This window comes from Megalopta genalis, chromosome 7 (assembly GCF_051020955.1).
Source record: "Megalopta genalis isolate 19385.01 chromosome 7, iyMegGena1_principal, whole genome shotgun sequence".
NCBI lineage: Eukaryota > Metazoa > Arthropoda > Insecta > Hymenoptera > Halictidae > Megalopta > Megalopta genalis.
The window spans coordinates 22,596,784-22,618,012 of record NC_135019.1 but is presented as its reverse complement, the minus strand read 5'-3'; the positions used below and the strand labels follow the sequence as shown (position 1 = coordinate 22,618,012).

The 21,229-nt window shown below is 34.7% G+C and overlaps 4 protein-coding genes across 9 annotated transcripts in view; 1 reads left to right on the top strand and 3 right to left on the bottom strand.

Annotated features, from left to right (window-relative positions):
- Positions 1–21,229, top strand: part of LOC143259846 (RYamide receptor) — a 284,265-nt gene that overhangs the window by 118,581 nt on the left and 144,455 nt on the right. The window lies entirely within an intron of this gene.
- Positions 3,132–5,232, bottom strand: LOC143259848 (lipase member H-A-like). The gene is made up of 7 exons (XM_076523628.1): positions 5,133–5,232; positions 4,853–4,904; positions 4,614–4,753; positions 4,124–4,366; positions 3,788–3,976; positions 3,530–3,698; positions 3,132–3,340 (listed from the first exon to the last, which is right to left on the bottom strand). The coding sequence occupies exons 1-7, from the start codon at positions 5,185–5,187 to the stop codon at positions 3,262–3,264; spliced, it is 927 nt and encodes a 308-aa protein (XP_076379743.1). The 5' UTR covers positions 5,188–5,232; the 3' UTR covers positions 3,132–3,261.
- On the bottom strand, positions 10,479–13,410 carry LOC117225234 (lipase member H-B). The gene is made up of 7 exons (XM_033478606.2): positions 13,260–13,410; positions 12,981–13,032; positions 12,742–12,881; positions 12,252–12,494; positions 11,302–11,490; positions 11,044–11,212; positions 10,479–10,794 (listed from the first exon to the last, which is right to left on the bottom strand). Exons 1-7 carry the CDS (start codon positions 13,408–13,410, stop codon positions 10,716–10,718), a joined length of 1,023 nt encoding a protein of 340 aa, XP_033334497.2. The 3' UTR covers positions 10,479–10,715.
- LOC117225228 (lipase member H-B-like) lies at positions 15,989–17,746 on the bottom strand. The gene is made up of 4 exons (XM_033478599.2): positions 17,512–17,746; positions 16,986–17,174; positions 16,728–16,896; positions 15,989–16,193 (listed from the first exon to the last, which is right to left on the bottom strand). The coding sequence occupies exons 1-4, from the start codon at positions 17,624–17,626 to the stop codon at positions 16,115–16,117; spliced, it is 552 nt and encodes a 183-aa protein (XP_033334490.2). The 5' UTR covers positions 17,627–17,746; the 3' UTR covers positions 15,989–16,114.

The window sequence follows — 21,229 nt, the reverse complement described above, 5'->3', positions numbered from 1 at the left end:
AATGATCGATATTCTTCGAGGACAGTGACAAAGGTCAACGACGGGTAGTAAGCAAGACCGAGTGAGAGGAAATAAAAATAGTATACGGAAAAATGATCGTCTCACTCAGTCTCGCTACCTGTTGTTGACCTTTGTCACCATTTTCTACCGATATTGATCACTGCCTTCGATTATAGGAGAGACTGCGGACTGCAGCTGAAATGGGCCACGTCTTCTTCCCGTGGTAGAAAGGTACATCAGTTCTACTTTTAGATACTTCAAACTTTACTTTAAAGGCGACTTTGTTTGCTCGAATTTGTTCAGAATGAAAATATTAACTAATATTATCATGAAGATACACAGTGTTTTAAAATTTTTTGTTATATGATACTGTATTTCTTTCATCAATTGATACATACATCATCATTGATACATCATATGAGCTAGCAGTATTTTTAGAGAGAATGTCCCAAATCCTACATCTACGTTAACGTACAACGTTAAGAACCTTACGGGAATATCGGAAAGCGAGAAAATGGGAACTGAGCATAAACTAAACGACGCAAGGGGCAAGGGACAGGGAGAATCGGACGCCCGCTCCATCTACCCTATTCCAATTTTTTTATGTATTTCAGACTTTTGTTTATTATTGGCTAAGTTACGCGCTGAACAAGAAACGTGATTAGGTTAAGCGCGCAACCAATCCCCCTAGCTCCTCGCATCGATAAGCTTGTGAGTCTTCTCGTTTGTTACGAGCCGAGGGTCAGGCAGTTTGGGTGGCCGGAAGTTGCATGCAATTGGAATTTTTGGATGAGGTGCGTAGACCACCCGATGTTTATTTCGACACGGGTGGCTACCTTTAAGGTTAGGATGAGGTGCGTAGACCAGCCGATGTTTATTTCGACACGGGTGGCTACCTTTAAGGTTAGGATGAGGTGCATAGATCAGCCGATGTTTATTTCGACACGGGTGGCTACCTTTAAGGTTAGGATGAGGTGCGTAGACCAGCCGATGTTTATTTCGACACGGGTGGCTACCTTTAAGGTTAGGATGAGGTGCATAGACCAGCCGATGTTTATTTCGACACGGGTGGCTACCTTTAAGGTTAGGATGAGGTGCGTAGACCAGCTGATGTTTATTTCGACACGGGTGACTACCTTCAAGAAGGTTAGGATGAGGTGCGTAGACCAGCCGATGGTTATTTCGACACGGGTGGCTACCTTTAAGGTTAGGATGAGGTGTTTGGAGAAATTGGTATTAGGGTGCCTCGTAACTTTGTTAGAAAAGAAATAAAGGTATACCTCGAGCGATTAAGATATATCTTGGTGGGTTATACCAACTACTGGTTTGAAACAGGAGATAAAAATGATTAAAGTTGAAACCAAAGAAAACTGGTAAAAATTAATTTATTACGCGTTGGGTTTTACAACTGTATGTAGTGTTCGCGGACTTTAACGCGCTCTCAGCTTTTCGCACTGAATCGGCGGGGGCTTTTGACTTAATGTCTTATTACCTATTAGATTGCTCGAAGGAGAATTGAACTCGATCTTACTAACGTTTCCGCGTCGACGAATGACTCGAAACTAGCCCGATTCCCGGTCGCGTTTGGGCCCTTTATATAGTCTGATTTTCTGTGGAAAAATGGTAGTGGGGGGTTCCTATGTGGTCCGATTCCAGAAACGTTCGTCGTCGTACCCCCTCGGAGGTACTCGACTCACGATATACAAATGAACCCTCGGCTGGCTGCCGCCAGCCTGGCGTATGCCTTCAAGAAGGAATATAAAAAATTCGTGGGAAGATTCTCCGTACGTTACATGTTTATCAATAGAAGTGGGTTTCGTGAGGTCTGTTACAAGCCGAGGATCACGCAGCTTTGCGTGACCGGAGGTTGGTCGTGATTTTGGAGTTTTTGGTAAGGGAATTGCGTGGATGTCTATCTCAGCCAGTGTCTATCTCATTATCGGGGCGCCACTATATGTATAAGATAGGTTTTCGTGAACTAGCCGATGTCTATTTCATCATGGGGACGTCACTAGCTATAGTAGGATAGAGATTTAGAGTTTGGCTGCCTCGTAAGTTTTAAAAAGAAATAAAGATACACCTCGAGCGATAAAGATATATCTCTATGGGTTTGTACCAACTACTGCTTCGAATCAGGAAATGAAATAATTGAATTTGATAACTTGATAGACTGATTAAAGAGAGTATATTACAAGCTTTTAGTCTAATACAATTGGTTGTGTGCGAGTGTATCACGGATTCTAAATCGCGGTCCCAGTTTGTCGCGCTGGGTAGGCGGGGGATTATAACCTTGTAACGATGTTCGTACTTGGTTGAAATGGTCGAAAGAGAATCACACTCAATCTCGCTAGCATTCCTTCGTCAGTAGCTGACTTGAAACTAAGCCCGCTTTTTAGTCGCGTTTGGGTCCTTTATATGTATACCCAAAATTTCCATGAAAACGATAGTGAGGCTATCCATATGTACGCCGGTTCCAGAAAGTACGCCTTCGCACCTCTTCGAAGGTACTTGACTCACAATAGATAGAACGAAGCCCGCTGGTTGGCGCCAGCCTGGCGCCTTTAGAAAGGAGTAAGAAAAAACACGTCGGAAAAATTCTCCGTACGTTACAGGTCATAGAAAAGTGGTAACTACGGGCAGTGCAGGTCAGGTGGACGTAGCGGAATACCTTCCTTGCCCCTTTGGCTGACCTTTTCTGAGCAAGAGACAGTAGTATGTAGTCGATGCATGTAATCGATGCATTTACTTGTGTTGGTAGATTACTATAAATTGGTTTTGTTAATTTATTTGATTACCTACGGGTTACTATAATTTATTCCTTTGATTTATCTGTGTAACTAGATTGTAATAAAACGCATTTGTTAATTTCTTTGTACGCCTGCAGGTTATGTCAAGGTCAGTGTAGTAGGGCAGTTAACAAATTCTGAAACTAAACACAAAAATTGGACGAACAGCTCACCAATTTCCTGTGTCATAAATACACCACAAAACGAAATCGAGAATCGCTCTCACACACAGCCAATAATCTCAAAAGTTACGGTTCGAAACTATATCTACATATACGCGTACTAACAATAATTAATGTATCATTGTACATCAAAATAAATGTATATCACTCGAATTGACAAGACTTTATTATACGTTTTGCATACACCATTTATTTGAACTTAGAAGATTACATTACACATTTCTACATAAATCAAACAACAAGATATGTTTGAAGTAAGAAGCAAGAGACGCGTGAAGTATGTTGTATTTCGATCAGCTTTTGTAGACTGTTCCAGCTAAACCCCTCCCATACGGAGATGCACTATTTGTGGTGAGGTAGTAATTACCCCGTCTGAAAAACACAATCATTCATCTGTACTTAGAAATATGAATATAAAAGATTAATCGGAAACGACAGTTAATCAGAAACTACAAAATCTATCCACATCATCGTACACAATTCTTCAGATGAAATCCAAGCAATATAAACATTGATCTTTATTAGACCAAAGAATGAATTCTAAGAAAGCGTTATACTAACGCAGAGCATGGTGTAAAGAGACCCATAGGTATTTTATCAGTCTGATTGCAATTGCCAGCCTTAAAGTCGTCCCAACTATTGCACTTTATACCCATGAAAGCGTTCGGGTACCTAGCAGCTTCTGCCATATACTTTTGGACCCTGGCATGGCTGCATACGTTTAGTAGAGCTAAAAACATAATAATCGCATATTTCCGTCATTTAACAAATCATTGTGTATTTATACAAAATAAATAAGTGAGATGAGGAGTGCCATACCTCCAAACGTAATTAATGAACAACCAGGTTGTTGTTCTTTGCCACCGTTTGGATAGAAGTCTATGTGGTTGCAGGGTTGAGTTGTTCCATAGAAGCCCATATCGGTGTGAATACATATTACACAAGCCGCATCAGAAGCAGTTAGCGAGGGGGAGGTAATATTAAACAACGGTCCGGCTGGCTCCGCACCTGTAAAAGAAGGAGGTTCATGTTAAAGTGTCATGCTCAGTGATCAGAAAAATGGATAGCTATGTAAAAATTTTGCACGGAGAATTAGTAGACTTTCGCACGAACGAATTACTTATCCTATTATCTTATATCATATATTATATATACCTATTATCTTTGGTAGGACGAAGGGTAATTTGCGTCCAATGAAAGCGGAGACTTGAGCACCCAAAGAAAATCCTGAGACTATTAGTTTAGTTCGATCCATTCCAGCAGCGACCATATCGTTTATACTTCGAACAACAACTGTAGCCACACCATCGACAAGAAGAACTGCCAATAAATAATCTACATGTGTGATATACCTGTAATCTACACCTATGACATTGTAATTAGAACCAGCTTTGTAACCTGCAACAATTTCGTAGATATTATATCAGTGGTAAAGTGTCCATATCGTCTGCGTTCAAATATTAAGTAATATGCAATAGCATCAATAAAATCTAGGTTATTGTTCAAGATGAATTTATCGAAGATTAATGATTGTTAACATTTTCTATTACGAACGGCAGCGAAATTACTTTTGAATGCATTTATGTTCGTACAATTTAAAAACCAAATGAATATATAGTATGACTTAATCTTTAAACATATGTACCATTTATAAGTGCCACAACTTGGGGTATATCTGTAGATTGTAAGTAACCATGAATATGTATCAATGTGTTCTCTTGCAAATTCAAGTATTGCACAAGTTGTGCCGCTGTTGCAGCATTCACTTCTTTATAAGTGTCATTTCTGGGGAAAAGAGAGTTTATTACAATTTTATAATTGTCCAACCATAATAAACTCATGCCATCATTAAGAAGTCTAAAGTAATATAAATATGTGTATTACTGGAAATACAAACGCAGCGTTATTGTGCGAAGAATTGTTGATGAAACTGTAGCTGCAAACGAAACAGATTATTATTTAAAAGTATCAAAGTAGCGAGTAAAATCTAAAACAATTACAACTATGATACAAAAATCTCAAGATTCGTATGCGATGAAAATTTATGCCGTAGAATTGGCGAGAATAGCCGAATTCAATTACTTTTAAACAGCTTTGTTCCTCAATTAATTGGGAAGTAATAAAGTATTTCTCTTTTCAAACAAAACATTTTTTAAGTACTTACTGCTCAGAAACCAGCAACTAGTGAGGTAAATGGCAAGAAGTCGATAGTTCGTCATTTTGGAAATTTAATGTCACAACGAATGTGAGACTGTGTTTCTAGTCTGTTGGAAGTCGGTATATAAAGTCTCACTTATCAGTTTCAACATTATCTGTTGCCTCTTTATTCTATAACTTTCTTTTTTGAAATAATGAAACTTTCTCGGTACATGGTACTAGTACGCTTTTGGAAGTAATTACAATATTACTGTGCATATCTTATCTTAAATACATACACTGATGTACAAAATAATAAGGTACCTCAAGATTTTTGGGTATGAACATCTATTTGTATATTTACGTGGAATATGAATACTCAATAAAATAAGATACTAGTTTTAACACAATATCTGAGAAATTAAATAAATCGATCGACCCATTTGTTATTTATTCCAAAAAACATGAAATTTTGTGTCGCCAAAGTCATAAGGCATTGTGAATATGAAATAACAAAAGCATTAAAATGACATGAAATTGCATAATTTGTTTATGTTTTAGTATCGTATGGACTGTTCTTTGCGTTGTACCACTTCAGTCATTCTTCTTGGTAAACATATATACAAATATTTTATATACTCTTGATCCAAGCTTCCCAAACTTCTGAAATTGCAGATTTTAATTCAGTCACTGTATTATACTGCTATTCACACAATAATGTTCGGTTGAGATTTCCCCAAACATTCTCGATAATACTTCGGTCAGGAGCCCTTGCTGACCAATTTAAAATCTATACACTTTTAGTTTCAAAATAATTTTTTACTATGCAAGCTGTATGCACAATTGCATTATCTTGTTGAAGTATTTATTTTGTCCCAGAAATTCTGCGAGCGTAAGTCTCTATTTCAGCACTATTCATGCAGCCTTGAATAAATTTTATTTCCATTTTTCCTCTATATTCACCGATACGAAACTACAATATTTTGTTTTAAATGGTGAGACTGTTATCATTGAGACAGTGTTTATTTTAAGTTGACCCTTCAAGGACGACGTACATTTCCTAATTTCTTACCGTGCGGCCGACGGTATTTTGCGTCAAATATATATTCTGAATTTTTTCATATTATTATTAATTATTGAAACTTTTACATATCTGTGATAGCTATATTTAATTAATGAAATTACACAATTCCTAATAAAAAGAATACTAGTTTCTCGCCTTGATAATTTAATATCGTGTGATAAACTTTGAAACATGTTTCTAAACAAAATCCTACGTCACAATGTGCACAAAAATATACAGTGTCTGTTTTCTTCCATATTTTTGTAGTTGCCGATTGTCAACAACTATAAAAACGAACCGCAAGGCTCGAATAATTGCTTCTCTTCTTTCCAAATTGTTCATTTTTGTTTCCAAACTCAGGGACAATTGGAGAAAATTTATTGTATCACGCAATTTTTATGGTCTTGTGTTACTACTATCACCTATACTTTCTAATAAATTTCTATTAGACAAAATATCTTTACTGATTGATGTCTTAACGACGACTGCTACAATCAGACTACTTCTCGTGAAAAATATTCGAAAGACTTGGTATCTGCATAGTGTAAACGTTTTAACAAGGTAAAAGATACGATTTGTAAATACTGAATCAAATAAAAAATAGTAACGCGACGTATTAAGTAGCCGCACGGCGCACAGTGATGCAGGGATCCTAACCGTTGCCTAACCCTAACCGCAATGGTCAAAACACATTTAGATGCCAAGCTTGGTCGAGTTCCAAAGCCAAGACGTTCTGTCATTTGGTTTACATTATAGTATTCACATTAGGCGCGCTGCTCTCGTGCCATGCCATGTATTGCCGCCCGGCCAATACTATACATTTTGACTTTTGCATTGAATATCTAGTTGCATTTTTTGTATGTCTAACATATTGTGCTCGTCGCTACTAAAACTAGTACATTTTAATGGTTTTCCGCGAAGACTAACATGAATTATTTTTATAGCCGCGAAAAATAACACGTTTTGCTCCTTGCTGCGAAAAATAGCATTATATTCTTTGCCATTATTTATCACATTAAATAAATTAATAAATTAGGTTGCTTAACCTTATAATATCGTAAACATAAAGCAATAAACACTTTGAACTAAAACAAATTTTAAAAAAGTTATATTTTTATTAACCAATTGTATACAGATATAAACAAATTCTCTAATGAATCATATTCTAATAAAATTCAATATATTGTCTTGTGATAATACTCTTAGATATTATTAATGATAAATGTTATTTTTTTCAATGGTAGTGGAATGCTATTTTTCGCAAAGCAAATCAATATTAATATCACAAATGTACGCTTGCACGTTAAAGGTTTTATTAACCTCATAAATTCATTAACCCGCCATAAGAGCAGATTAACCGAGTTAATCAAACTTCTACGCATTGGTTAACCCGGTTATACGGGTTATTCTACGAAACTGAGAGAAGGAACAGGTTCGGGTTAGGATTAGGATCCCTGCAGTATGCGATCTTATGGGCGTCCGGGATAAAAATCATAACTTTTAAACTAATTAATTTTCGATCCAAGTACGTTAATAATTTTTTAAAGGGAATACATACAAAGATGAATCGATTTATGCATAAATAATATACTGTTACGTTAACAAAAATTGCAACGATTTTGTTTCTCTGTTGAATAAAAAAATCTTTTGTAGCGGATCCACACAACGTGGGGGTGGGAAGGAATTTTCGGACGTGGAAATTCTAGCTTTCCCGAATATGTGCCGTAAACGGCCGGGTCTTAAGGACCGATCGTAAAAGTGACGACTGGGACTGGTCGCTTCGGAAAGTCGTCGACTGGGACGACTGTACATCCTTTGTTAGATGGGGCGTAAACGTTGAACAGTCGAACAGTTCAGATCGTAACAAAAAGTTTTACATAAGCAATATTTTCTAGTCATTTAGAATCTTTATTGTTGTTGTTAGTTATTGTTATATTGTTGTTTAGTTATCTGTTGTTATTGTTTTGTTATCTATTACGCGCATTATTAGACGTTTATTATTTACCCGCCTTTATATTTTTATCAATCAAGTCTTTCGAATATTTTTCACGAGATGCAGTCCGATTCTAGCAGTCGTTGTTAAAGCATCAATCGGTAAAGATATTTTGACTAACAAATTTACTAGGAAGTGTAAGTGATAATAATAGTAACACAAGACCACAAAAAAATGCGTGGTAAAGTAAATTCTCATCAAATATCTTTCAGCTTATAAACAAAAATAGACAATTTGAGAGAATGTACTGTATGTAGACACGATATGTAAAAATCTGTGTGTGTGTTATGTAATAAAAACACACTATATACAAATGTGTAATACATATTCCAACACAATACAAAAACAAATATGTAACATATATGTAATTAAACAGGTAACATTCTAATACAGTACATACGTAAACGTATTTAAACATAACATATTTGAACATAATACATAAACAAGTAACAAATATTTCAATGTAACAGGTTAATAAATAATAAGAAATTATATACGAAAATATTTACAAAAATTAGACATCATTAGCATATTTTTCATAAGATATTTACAAACGTTCAATCTCAAAGCTTATCAGATGTGCTTTAATCTATTGTTAATATCCAGACATAAAAGGTTCCAAACCTTTCTAAACCTCTTCTATGCAATCGTTTAAATGGTATGTGTTCTGAATTAAACGAGAAACATATCCTCTTTTTTGTTATTAGGTGACAAACAAACCCAAATCTCAAAAATGTCCCGATTTGTCCTGGGACGCGCTTTTAAAAACCATGATTACAATTACAAATGCTGGCCACTGCAAGAAAATTTTGTATAATAATGTCGAGGACTGTTCAAGGAATAGTTTTCCATAGAAATCCCAAGACATGTTTTACCACTTTCGAGGAAAGTTAGATTGAAGATAATCAAACGTATTGGGTTCGCAGGAAAGTAATTTCGATATTTCAATGTGAAATAAAACTTAATTTTTTCTATACAAGAAATGTACTTTAATCAGTCAAATATATAATATTTTCCATTCTGTTCGATGACCTTTTGCCATCTTTCTGATAACTTCATGGTTCCGCGCTCATAAAACTTTTGGTCCTTATCAGTAAAAAACTAAACTATCGTTATTATTGAAATTTTTACCATTTAAAAAGTTTTGTAAACTTCGAAATAAATAATAATCCGTTGGTGCAAGGTCGGGGCTACATGTCAATCAATGTCAATAATTTTGTGCGTGTTGCTAAAGATGTACGAGGCCTCGCATTGTCGCGGTGGAACACGATTCCTTTGCGATTTGCCAATTCTGGCCTTTTCACTTTGATTGTTTCCTCCGATTTTATAAGTTGTTGGCAGTAAACATCTGAGTTGATCGTTTGGTTGCTTGGAAGCAGCTCAAAATATACAACACCTTCATAGTCTCACCAAATTGACAACATGATCTTTTCCTGATGCAATTCAGCTTTCGATATGATTTGTGCTGATTCATCATGCTTGGACCAGATCTTTTCCGATTAATATTGTTACGGCGACTTGTCCAAATCGAGTCGCTGTAATGTGAAACTACCCTGTTGTGAACAACTCCTTAAAGAATAATAGAAGATAGGGGTTGCCACGGAGGAGTCGAACGATCAACATCCCACTTCTGAAAGATCTGAATTGTATTTGTATCGAATTGTGTTATATCATCAAGCCTCGAGAAGGTAAAAGTGAACGTTGCCGTTGGCGGCATCGTGAGCCTGTCAACGAAACGAGCCATAAATTCATATCGAAACAAAGTCGAGAGTCAGTCTCACATACAGGTCAATGTTATGTCAATGTCGGGGGTGTTAGTTACGAGTCGAATCTGCACCTACGTATACCTAGACCAAAAGTATTAATATACCTGGATATTTAGTACAAATTTTAGTGTTTCATTCAATTTAGGTAATCACATATCGAAAGGACATGTAATGTTATAAGTGTGTATCACTTATGCAATTAGTTTATTCACTCGTTGCATTTTGTTCGTTGAAAACGTACTAAAACGATCCCGACATGTTTTCTTAATACGTGGAACATACTACAATATAACAATATAATAAAACGAATGCCGAAATTACTCCAAGAAATAATTAAAGAACGCGGTGGATAACGACGACGGAAAAAAAATTCAATTTCCTTTTATAATATTGACGTTCTTTTTATTACAACGTAAAATATGTATATGTACTTGTTACAGCTTAATATAATTAACGTTGCAAGAAATTTCGAAAATTATAACAGTTTGCTATTGGGTTTTCATATTTATTGAATTTTCTATAAGTATCCTATTTCTTTCGGAACGGGGAGTGTACACGTACTAACAATATTTAATGTATTTTTGTACATCAAAATAAATATACATTGATACAAGTGATCAAATTTTAATACACTTTTTGCGTGGACCATACACTGTTTGCGTCCACAAGATCACAATATACTGTTTCATATAAATCAAACTACAAGAAGTGTTTAAACTAAAAAGCAAAAGTGTAGTGTGTTTTATTATATTATATTGTATTGTATTATATTGTATTGTGTTATATCAATCAGCTTTGGTAGACAGTACCACTTGATCCCTTCGCAAATGGTGATGCACTATTTGTTTGGAGGTAGTATTTACCTGCCCTAAAAAAAAAAACAGAATAATTTATCAATACTGAATAATATGAATCTAACAGATAGAATGTACCTCTTTTTATCATTTATCAATACTTAGAAATATGAACATGAAAGATTAAATGGAAATGACAGTTAATCAGAAACTACAAAATCTAATCACATCATTGTACATTACTCTTCAGATGAAATCCAAGCAGTATAAACATTGAACTTTATTAAACCAAAGAATGAATTCTATGAGAGGGTTATACTAACGCAGAGCATGGTGTAAAGAGACCCATAGGTATTTTATTAGTCTGATTGCAATTGCCAGCCTTAAAGTCGACCCAACTATTGCACTGTACACCGATGAAAGTGTTCGGATTGTTTGCTGCTTCTGTCATAAATTCCTCAGCCCTGAAATGACTGCATGAGCCTCCGGGATCTAAAAACATAGTAATCGCATATTTGTGTCAGTTGAAAAATCGTCGTGTACTTATACATAATAAGTAAGTAAAATAAGAAATGGCATACATTCAATCATCAACAGTGAACAACCAGGTTGTTCTCTAGTGCCACCGTTTGGATAGAAGTCTATGTGGTTGCAGGGTTGAGGAGTTCCATAGAAACCCATATCAGTATGAATACATACTACACAAGCCGCATCAGAAGCAGATAGCGAGGGGGAGGTAATATTAAACAAAGGTCCGGCTGGATCCAGACCTGTGCAGGAAGGAGATTCATATTAAAGTACAATGCTCTGTAATCAGAGAAAAGGATAACTATGACAAAATTTATCCTGGAAAATTAGCTGACTTTTGCTCAAACGAATTTCTTGTCCAAAATTATACAGGGTGTCCCAAAATTATGGTATTTCCCGGCAATGAGGGGGTTCCTGAGATCATTTGAAGCAACTTTTTCCTTAGGGAAAATGCAATCCGCAACTTTATTTACGAATTATTAACGAAACACAGTGACTAATCAGAGACCAGCTCGGCCGTGCCAACGAGCGGACGAAACCCAGTTCCGTTCCGCTTCGCGTCAGCTGTTCTCGCCTCTCATTGGTCACTGTTTTTTCTTAATAACTCGTAAATAATAATGCGGATTGCATTTTCGCTAAGGAAAAAGTTACTTCAAATGACCTCAGAAACCCCTCATTTCCAAAAAGTACCATACCTTTGGGACACCCTGTATATTGTACCTATTGTAACCATTGGACAACTTACAATATTCTTTTGCCGCGAAAATGATTTAATGAATTAATGACAATATTATCCACTTGACAGACATACAATTTTTTAATAAAAAAATTAACTTCCCTAAAAAGTAATTATTGAATCTATCATGAACAACCGGACCATCTATAGCAATAAACATTTATTGATTATTATTCATAATAAAATTTACTTTCTTTAGAGTTTAAACCTCTCCGTAGTAGTTCTATTACATAGTTTGAAGTAACCAAGAGCTATGGAAATGTATACCTATTATCTGTTGTAGGACGAAGGGTAATTTGCGTCCAACGAAAGCGGAGACTTGAGCACCCAAAGAAAATCCTGAGACTATTAGTTTAGTTCGATCCATTCCAGCAGCCACCATATCATTTATACTTTGAACAATAACTGTAGCCACATCATCAACAAGAGCAGCTGCCGTAACATAATCTAAATGTGTAACATAGCTGTAATCTACTGCTATGACGTTGTAATTAGAACCAGCTTTGTAACCTGCAACAATTTCGTAGATATTATATCAGTGGTAAAGTGTCCATATCGCCTGCGTTCAAATATTAAGTAATATGCAATAGCATCAATAAAATCTAGGTTATTGTTCAAGATGAATTTATCGAAGGTTAATGATTGTTAACATTTTCTATTACGAACGGCAGCGAAATTACTTTTGAATGCATTTATATTCGTACAATTTAAAAACCAAATGAATATATAGTATGACTTAATCTTTAAACATATGTACCATTTATAAGTGCCACAACTTCGGGGGAATCTGTAGATTGTAAGTAACCATGACTATGTATCAATGTGTTCTCTTGCAAATTCAAGTATTGCACAAGTTGTGCCGCTGCTGCAGCATTCACTTCTTTATAAGTGCCATTTCTGGGGAAAAGAGAGTTTATTACAATTTTACAATTATCCAATCATAATAAACTCATGCCATCATTAAGAAGTCTAAAATAATAAAAATATGTATATTACTCGTAATACAAACGCATCGTTATTGTGCGAAGAATTGTTGACGAAACTGTAGCTGCAAATAAAACAGATTATTATTTAGAAGTATCAAAGTAGCGAGCCAAATCTAAAACAATTACAACTATGATACAAAAATCTCAAGATTCGTATGCGATGAAAAATTATGCTATAGAATTGGCGAGAACAGCCGAATTCGATTACTTTTAAACAGCTTTGTTCCTGAATTAAATGGAAAGTGATAAAGTATTTCTCTCTTCAAACAAATGATTTTTAAGTACTTACTGCTTAGAAACCAGCAACTAGTGACGAAAATGGCAAGAAATCGATAGTACATCATTTTGGAAGCTTTATGAGACTGTGACAATGTGATTGTGACTGTGTATCTAGTCTCTTGGGAGTCGGTATATAAAGACTCACTTATCAGTTTCAACATTATCTGTTTTGCCTCTTTATTCTATAACTTTACTTCTTGAATTAATGAAACTTTTTCGCTATTTGGTACTAGTATGCTTTTAATAGAAATTAGAATGTTAACATGCATATCTTATCTTAAACGCATAGAGTATATATGATCAATGCCACTTCTCTGACACGTGCTGCAGTTGGCATGGATCGAAATCGGATGTTTTTAAATTCGTGATACTTGAATCCTAAACTTTGTCTTGTCTTGAAACTCTTGGAACTCGTAACACTCGAAACTAGAAATGCTGATACTTTTCCTTTTTTCGACGGAATATCTATTTTATCAGGAACTAAACACTTGACAAATTCTTTGATACAATATGTTTAAGTGACGAAATTTAATGTACTAATAATTTAATTAATTGATTGAATTAAATGATTGTAATCGATTGATGTCCAATGTCGATTGATAATCCAATTAAAATGTATCTTAAGTCTGAACACAAACTCAATTGGATTATTATTGGTCAAATAAAAATGTATTCACGTCGTTATAATATTCTCGTAGATTGTTTATACAAATTATCATTTAACTGGGAAAATGACACAAAGTTTCGAGAACTCGAAACTTTTTGGATTTCGAGGGTTTTCGAGGATTTTTTCGAGGTTTGGAGTGTACCATCTCAACTATTCATTTAACAACTATCTATAAGCAATTCCATTATTTATCGGCTTCAAAATTATCTGCTGCACACCTGTTTTATAGTCACTGTGTGACGAAATGACATTTCGCGCGGAATTTTATGCCGCTGCGAAACTATTTGGTGTTTAAATGCTGAAACTGTTATCATTGAGACAGTATTTATTTTACGTTAATAAAATACTTTTAAAGATCACTAGAAAATGACAACGACTCGTTAGATTTTTACTGATATTTCTACGACGTGTGTAGAGAACTGTGCTGTGTAACGTGCGGAGAATTTCCCGACGTATTTTTTCTTACTCCTTCCTAGAAGCGAACGCCGGTCTGGCGCCGGCCGGTTGGTTCGCTCTTTATATCGTGAGTCAAGTACCCTTCAAAGGGGTACAATGACAAACCTTCTGGAACCGGGACACATATGGACATCCTCATTATCGCTTTTCATGGAAATTTTGGGTATATAAGGAACCCAAACACGACTAAAAAGTGGGCTTAGCTTCAAGTCAGTTACTGGCGAAGGAACGCTAGCAAGATTGAATCTGATTCTCCTTCGAGCGTTTCAACCTAGTACGTACATCGTTACAAGGTTATAAGCCCCCGTCTACCCAGTGCGACAGACTGAGAGCGCGATTTAGAATCTGTGTTACACTCACACACATACAATTATGTTAGAACGAAAGCTCTTGTAAACGTACTATATTTTACCAGTCTATCAAGTTGTCAAATTCAATTATTCCACTTCCTGATTCGAAGCAGTAGTTGGTGCAAGCCACAGAGATACATCTTTACCGCACGAGGCGAATCTTCATTTCTTCTTTGAAAAAGTTACGGTGCACCTAAACTCTAATTTCTACCAATCTACCTCCTAGTGACGACCTGGCGATGAAAGAAGTATCGGCTAGTTCACGAAAACCTATCTTTACGGAAACGACTCGATGATGAAAGAAGCATCGGCTAGCCCCACGCAATTCCCTTACCAAAACTCCAAAATCGCAACCAACCATCGGCCACACAAAGTAGCCTGGCCCTCGGCTCGTAACAGATGCGACAAAACTTGCCTATACTGTTCTAGAATTCATCGACAAACAAAAATTTTCAATACCGCTGCATAGTATGTAATATCATGGCAGTTACGTTACCCAAAATATGAACACAAAATTTGGAAACTATGCGCATCGGATAACCAATTTTCTGCGCCATGAATTCATATCGAAATAAAGTCGAGAGTTGGTCTCATATACAGATTCTTATCTTAAACAGTTACAGATCGAATCTGCATCTACGTACACCCGCTCCAAAAGTATTAGGACATCTGCTTATTTAGTACAAATTTTCATGATTCATTCATTAGTATTGATTTATTTAATCAGTTTAGATAAAGTCTGATAAGTCTGCAATATGGCTAGTAAGAAAGTTGATATCGAAAAGACATGTAATGATACAAGTGTTTGTCACTTATGCAATTAGTTTATTCACTCGTTGCATTTTGTTCGTTGAAAATGTAGTAAAACGATTCCGACATATTTTCTTAATACGTGGAACATACTAGAATATGCATGGAGCCAAAGAGTATTGGAAATAATTGAAAAACTAATAAAACGAATGCCGAAATTATACTCCAAAAAATAAATGAAGAACGCGGTGAGTATGTCGACGAAAAGAAAATTCAATTTCCTTTTATAAAGTTGACGTTATTTTGATTACAACATTGAATATGTATATGTACTTGTTACAGTTTAATATAATTAACATTGAAATAAATTTCAAAAATTATAACAGTTTCCTATCGGGTTTTCATATGTATTGAATTTTCTGTAAATACTTTTGGAGTTGGATGCATACACGTGCTAACAATATTTAACGTATTTTTGTACATCAAAATAAATGTACGTTGATGGGAGTGATAAGATTTTATTACACTTTTTGCATGCAACGTTTATTTGAATCTACAAGATCGCAGTACACATCTCTACATAAATCAAACTACACGAAGTGTTTAAACTAAAAAGCAAGAGTGAAGTATGTTCTATTTCAATCAACTTTGATACGCAACACCATCTGAACCTTTCGCAAACGGAGATACTCTATTTGTTTGGAAGTAGAATTTACCCGACCTGAAAAACATAATAATTTATCAATATTGAGATATGTGAGTATACAATGTTCAATGAGCCGTTTATTTTGAATGCGGCCTAAGTCCATTTTCCAAAAACATCGAACTAACTATTTTAATATTTATATTTATACGTTATATATAACTTCATTTTAGCAAAGCATCTAGAATGCAATACAGTAAACTCTTTCCAATTATCCCTCAGCTTGTAAACAAAAATGGACAATTTGAGAACAGAAGATATGATTATCCATTTTTATTTACAAGCTGGGGGATAATTGCAGAGAATTTACACAAAAACATTATACAACCAGGTTAACAGTGACCAATATTTTTAAATTTTTTAAAACGGATTTAAAAATAAATGGACTTAGGCCACATGAAAAGTAACTAGCTCAGATGGAAATGGCAGCTAATCAGAAACTGCAAAATATATCTACATCATCGTAGATAATTCTTCAAATGAAATGCAAAGAATGTAAACATAGAACATTATTAAACGAAAGAATGAATTTTATGAAAGCGCTATACTAACGCAGAGCATGGTGTAGTGACTCCCATAGGTATTGTATCAGTCAAATTATAATTGCCATCTTTAAAGTCATTCAAACTATTGCACTTTACACCGATGAAAGCGTTCGGATTTTTTGCTGCTTCTGTCATAAATTCCTCACCCCTGACATGACTGCATGAGCCTCCGGGATCTAAAAACATAGTAATCGCATATTTGTGTCAGTTGATAAATCGTCGTGTACTTATACAGAATAAATAAATAGAATAAGGAGTGCCTTACATTCAAGATATAACGGTGAACAACCAGGATGTTCTCTCATGCCACCGTTGGGATAGAAGTCTATGTGGTTGCAGGGTTGAGGAGTTCCATAGAAACCCATATCAGTATGAATACATACTACACAAGCCGCATCAGATGCAGATAGCGAGGGGGAGACAAAATTAAACAAAGGTCCGGCTGGATCTACTCCTGTAAAAGAAGAATATTCACATAAATTCTCCCCAGTTGCTCTTCAGCTTGTAAACAAAAATCGTATTTCCTCTTCCCAAATTGTCCATTTTTGTATAAAAGCTGAAGAACAATTGGGGAAAATTTACTATAATCAGTAAAAAGCATAACTTGAATTACAAGCAATTTAAAAATAAAGTAATTAATTTTCTTAAGAAGTAATTATTACATCTACCACGTACGATCGAACCATATATAGCAATAGACAAGAATCGATACAAAAAATTTACTTTCTTTAGAGTTTAAACTTCTTCGCATTACATAGTTTGAAGTAACCAAGAGCAATGGAAATGTATACCTATTATCTTTGGTAGAACGAAGGTTAATTTGCGTCCAATGAAAGCGCAGACTTGAGCACCCAAAGAAAATCCTGAGGCTATTAGTTTAGTTCGATTCATTCCAGCCGCGACCATATCATTTATACTTCGAACAACAACTGTAGCCACACTATCGACAAGGAGAGCTGCCGATAAATAATCTACATGTGTGACATACCTGTAATCTACACCTATGACATTGTAATTAGAACCAGCTTTGTAACCTGCAACAATTTCGTAGATATTATATCAGTGGTAAAGTGTCCATATCGCCTGCGTTCAAATATTAAGTAATATGCAATAGCATCAATAAAGTCTAGGTTATTGTTCAAGATGAATTTATCGAAGATTAATGATTGTTAACATTTTCTATTACGAACGGCAGCGAAATTACTTTTGAATGCATTTATGTTCGTACAATTTAAAAACCAAAAGAATATATAGTATGACTTAATCTTTAAACATATGTACCATTTATAAGTGCCACAACTTGGGGGGAATCTGTAGATTCTATGAAACCATGACAGTGTATCAATGTGTTCTCTTGCAAATTCAAGTATGGCACAAGTTGTGCCGCTTTTGCAGCATTCACTTCTTTGTAAGTGCCATTTCTAGAAAAAAGAGAGTTAATTACAATTTTGTAATATGTCCAACCATAATAAACTCATGCCATTATTAAGAAGTCTAAAGTAATATAAATATGTGTATTACTGGAAATACAAACGTAGCGTTATTGTGCGAAGAATTGATGACGCACCTGTTGCTGCAAACGAAACAGATTATTATTAATACTTTCAGTATCAAAGTAGCGAGTCGAATCTAAAACAATTACAACTACGATTACGTAAATATAAAAATCTCAAAATTAGTTTGGAATGAAAACTACTGTCATAAAATTGGTGTGAACAACTGAAATCGATTACTTTTACACAGTTTTGTTGTTGAATTAAATGTAAAGTGATAACCAGCATCTCTTAAAAATACATATTTTTGAAATACTTACTGCTCAGAACCCAGCAACTGATCACAAAAATAAAAATTAATCGATTACTTGTCATTTTGAAAGTTGTAGGTCCAGTGAACGCGCACCTAGTCCGCTTAGTCAATTTATTGGAGTAGGTGTATCAATTAGCAATAATTTATATGCAATTACCTTATGTATTGGCTTCGGAATCGTCTCTTGCGCACCTGTTGCACACCTGTTGCAGACTCACACTCTATAACGTATTGACATTTCACGCGGAAGTGTTTGTAAACTTACATCACTAATACGAAATTGTTTTGTATTTAAATGGCGAATCTCTTGTCATATTAATTACAGAGTACCTTTAAATGGCTCTCGATATTTGCAACAACGCATTAGATTTTTACTGACACTTCGTGACTCGTGTTAAAGGATTATGCTGTGATATGACTGTGTTCCATCAATTTTAAACAATTTTAAAAGATGAAACAAGTGGTAAGTGATACATCCAGGAATCAAACAAGATATTTTGGACGTGCAGTAAGTTTTCTCCTATTGTCCATTGATCATTTCTATTTTTATAAAAATCAGCTTATGCTGATGGAATGTTTTTGGAATGGAATGATCCATTTTTGTTTACAAGCTGAGGGACAATTGGGGGAATTCACTGCTCAGAACAGAGAAACTAATGACAAAGATGGCAGGAAATCGATAGTTAGTCATTTTGGAAGTTGAATGTCACAACAAACGTGCAACTGTATATAAAATCCCCTTTATCAGTTCTCTTATTATCTATTGTCTATTTGATTTATAATTACATTGTTGGCGCTTGGCTTGGTATGGTTTAACACTAGATTTACGGATGTTGAATTTACACCTATTTTTACAGAAGTGAACCAATTTGACTCATACAACAAAATTGAAGTTTTTTGCAAAAAGTAGTTCCAAATTAATTTAAATGAAAGATTTGTTATTAAAAGGTACATTGAAAACATTTTTTACATATAAACTCTGTTTTTTTGTAATACATTTCCCGCAAACATTTATATTACATTTAGCACAAAGGTTCTTACATCTATTTTTATTACATGATACGTGAACTTGATCATTCTTCCATACATCAGTAATATGAATTTTCGACAATGGAATGGAGGCGTTCTCATCTCCGCTTTCAGTTTCAGAATTAGAAATTAATCTGGCTCTTTTTTTAGTAGGAGATATGTAACAAAGATATTCATCGTCACTGCTCGAAAATTGAATCCTATTTGCTTTCTTCTTTATTTCAATTTCGTTATGACATAGTTTCATATCCATTGCATCCGATTTATTATCTGATTGGCTTTCCATTACTTTTATTAGTTTTCCTAGCAAAAGTAAATTTTTCTGATTTTTCCCATATTAGCAGCCCTACGTAATCATATGTAAAATAAATATCAATTGAAGTACCTTTTACAAATAAATATCGAAATTACCTTGATGGGCCAAATTTTTGTTTCAAAAAATTGATTTTATAGAATTATATTATTTCACTAAAAATGCTCTGTTCATACATGATATATAAATTGGAATAATGAAGGTGGTGGGTGGATAAGAATTTTTTTAGTCCCAACTAACTAATAAATTGACAAAATTGAGCATGAATGTTTACGCATCAGATGTTTTTAGAATTCTGAAAAGAACTTTCTTCATGTAAGCCATAAATTTCATTTGTTTAAACCGACTAATTGTTAAATCATTTTATGAGTCAAATTGACTCATAACCATAAAAATCGGTATACCACATACGATAATGCTAAATGAAGAAGTCGACTGAGGGGAGGAATTAATATTTACATGTACAGTGACTCGCATTAATATTCGGACACGATATTATTAGAAAAATTATTGCTCCCTTTTATTGTTTATAATAGTATTATTGAATGAATTGTTTTCTCATATAATAAAGCACTTCTTATAGTGAGTAGAAACATAAATTTTGTTTATTTTGTATAATAAGTGATAAACAAGATTGTGACAAAATTTAACGTCGCAAAATTATTCGGACACACATATTAGATGCCGAAGTAAGATACTGTACTACATTGACGACGTTGCTAGCACACATTGTTTATAAACGCAGCATCTAATTCGTTGTGAGAACTCGGTGCCACAGAAAGTATTGGTGACATTAGACGCTTTACTTGTGAAAATGGGACGAAAAGAAAGAAATTCGTCTTTTGAAATCTGACAATTGACTATTTATCATAAAGAAAAGGGAAAATCATACAGAGATATAGTCAAATTATTAAATATAAGCAAGAGTAGTGTGTTAGATATTGTACGTCGATACATTCGTGAGGATTTAATCGATTTAATCCCTCAGAAAGGTCGTCTAAAATTATTAGACTCTCGCGACCAACGCAAGATGATAAGAAAAATAAAGAAAGATTCTGAACAAAATGCTACAAAATTAACAAAGGAGTTGTTCGTACAATCTGGGAAGAAGGTACACCCGGACAAAATTTATGTTTCTATTTACATTAAGAAGTGCTTTATTATATGAGAAAACAATTGATTCAATAATACTATCATAAACAATAAAAAGGAGCAATAATTCTTCTAATAATATCGTGTCCGAATATTAATGCGAGTCACTGTATTTCATTACGTAACAAAAGCCAACATACAGGGTGGTCTGTTTAACTTGACTCGTTAGGATATTTCGCGGAGGGTTGAAGTTATCAAAAATATGTTCC

What these genes read in the sequence shown, in the direction of transcription:
- LOC143259848 (XM_076523628.1), bottom strand. Translation starts at nt 5,187, where the DNA reads ATGACGAACTATCGACTTCTTGCCATTTACCTCACTAGTTGCTGGTTT. An exon ending in ACGCTGCGTTTGTATTTCCA is followed by an intron (nt 4,754 to 4,852) that starts GTAATACACATA and finishes TCTTTTCCCCAG; the next exon opens with AAATGACACTTATAAAGAAG. An exon ending in AGTTGTGGCACTTATAAATG is followed by an intron (nt 4,367 to 4,613) that starts GTACATATGTTT and finishes AAATTGTTGCAG; the next exon opens with GTTACAAAGCTGGTTCTAAT.
- LOC117225234 (XM_033478606.2), bottom strand. Translation starts at nt 13,410, where the DNA reads ATGTTGAAACTGATAAGTGAGTCTTTATATACCGACTCCCAAGAGACT. An exon ending in TAGTTGCTGGTTTCTAAGCA is followed by an intron (nt 13,033 to 13,259) that starts GTAAGTACTTAA and finishes TTTTATTTGCAG; the next exon opens with CTACAGTTTCGTCAACAATT. An exon ending in CGTCCTACAACAGATAATAG is followed by an intron (nt 11,491 to 12,251) that starts GTATACATTTCC and finishes CTTCCTGCACAG; the next exon opens with GTCTGGATCCAGCCGGACCT.
- LOC117225228 (XM_033478599.2), bottom strand. Translation starts at nt 17,626, where the DNA reads ATGGTCGCGGCTGGAATGAATCGAACTAAACTAATAGCCTCAGGATTT. An exon ending in CGTTCTACCAAAGATAATAG is followed by an intron (nt 17,175 to 17,511) that starts GTATACATTTCC and finishes CTTCTTTTACAG; the next exon opens with GAGTAGATCCAGCCGGACCT. An exon ending in GTCACTACACCATGCTCTGC is followed by an intron (nt 16,194 to 16,727) that starts GTTAGTATAGCG and finishes TATGTTTTTCAG; the next exon opens with GTCGGGTAAATTCTACTTCC.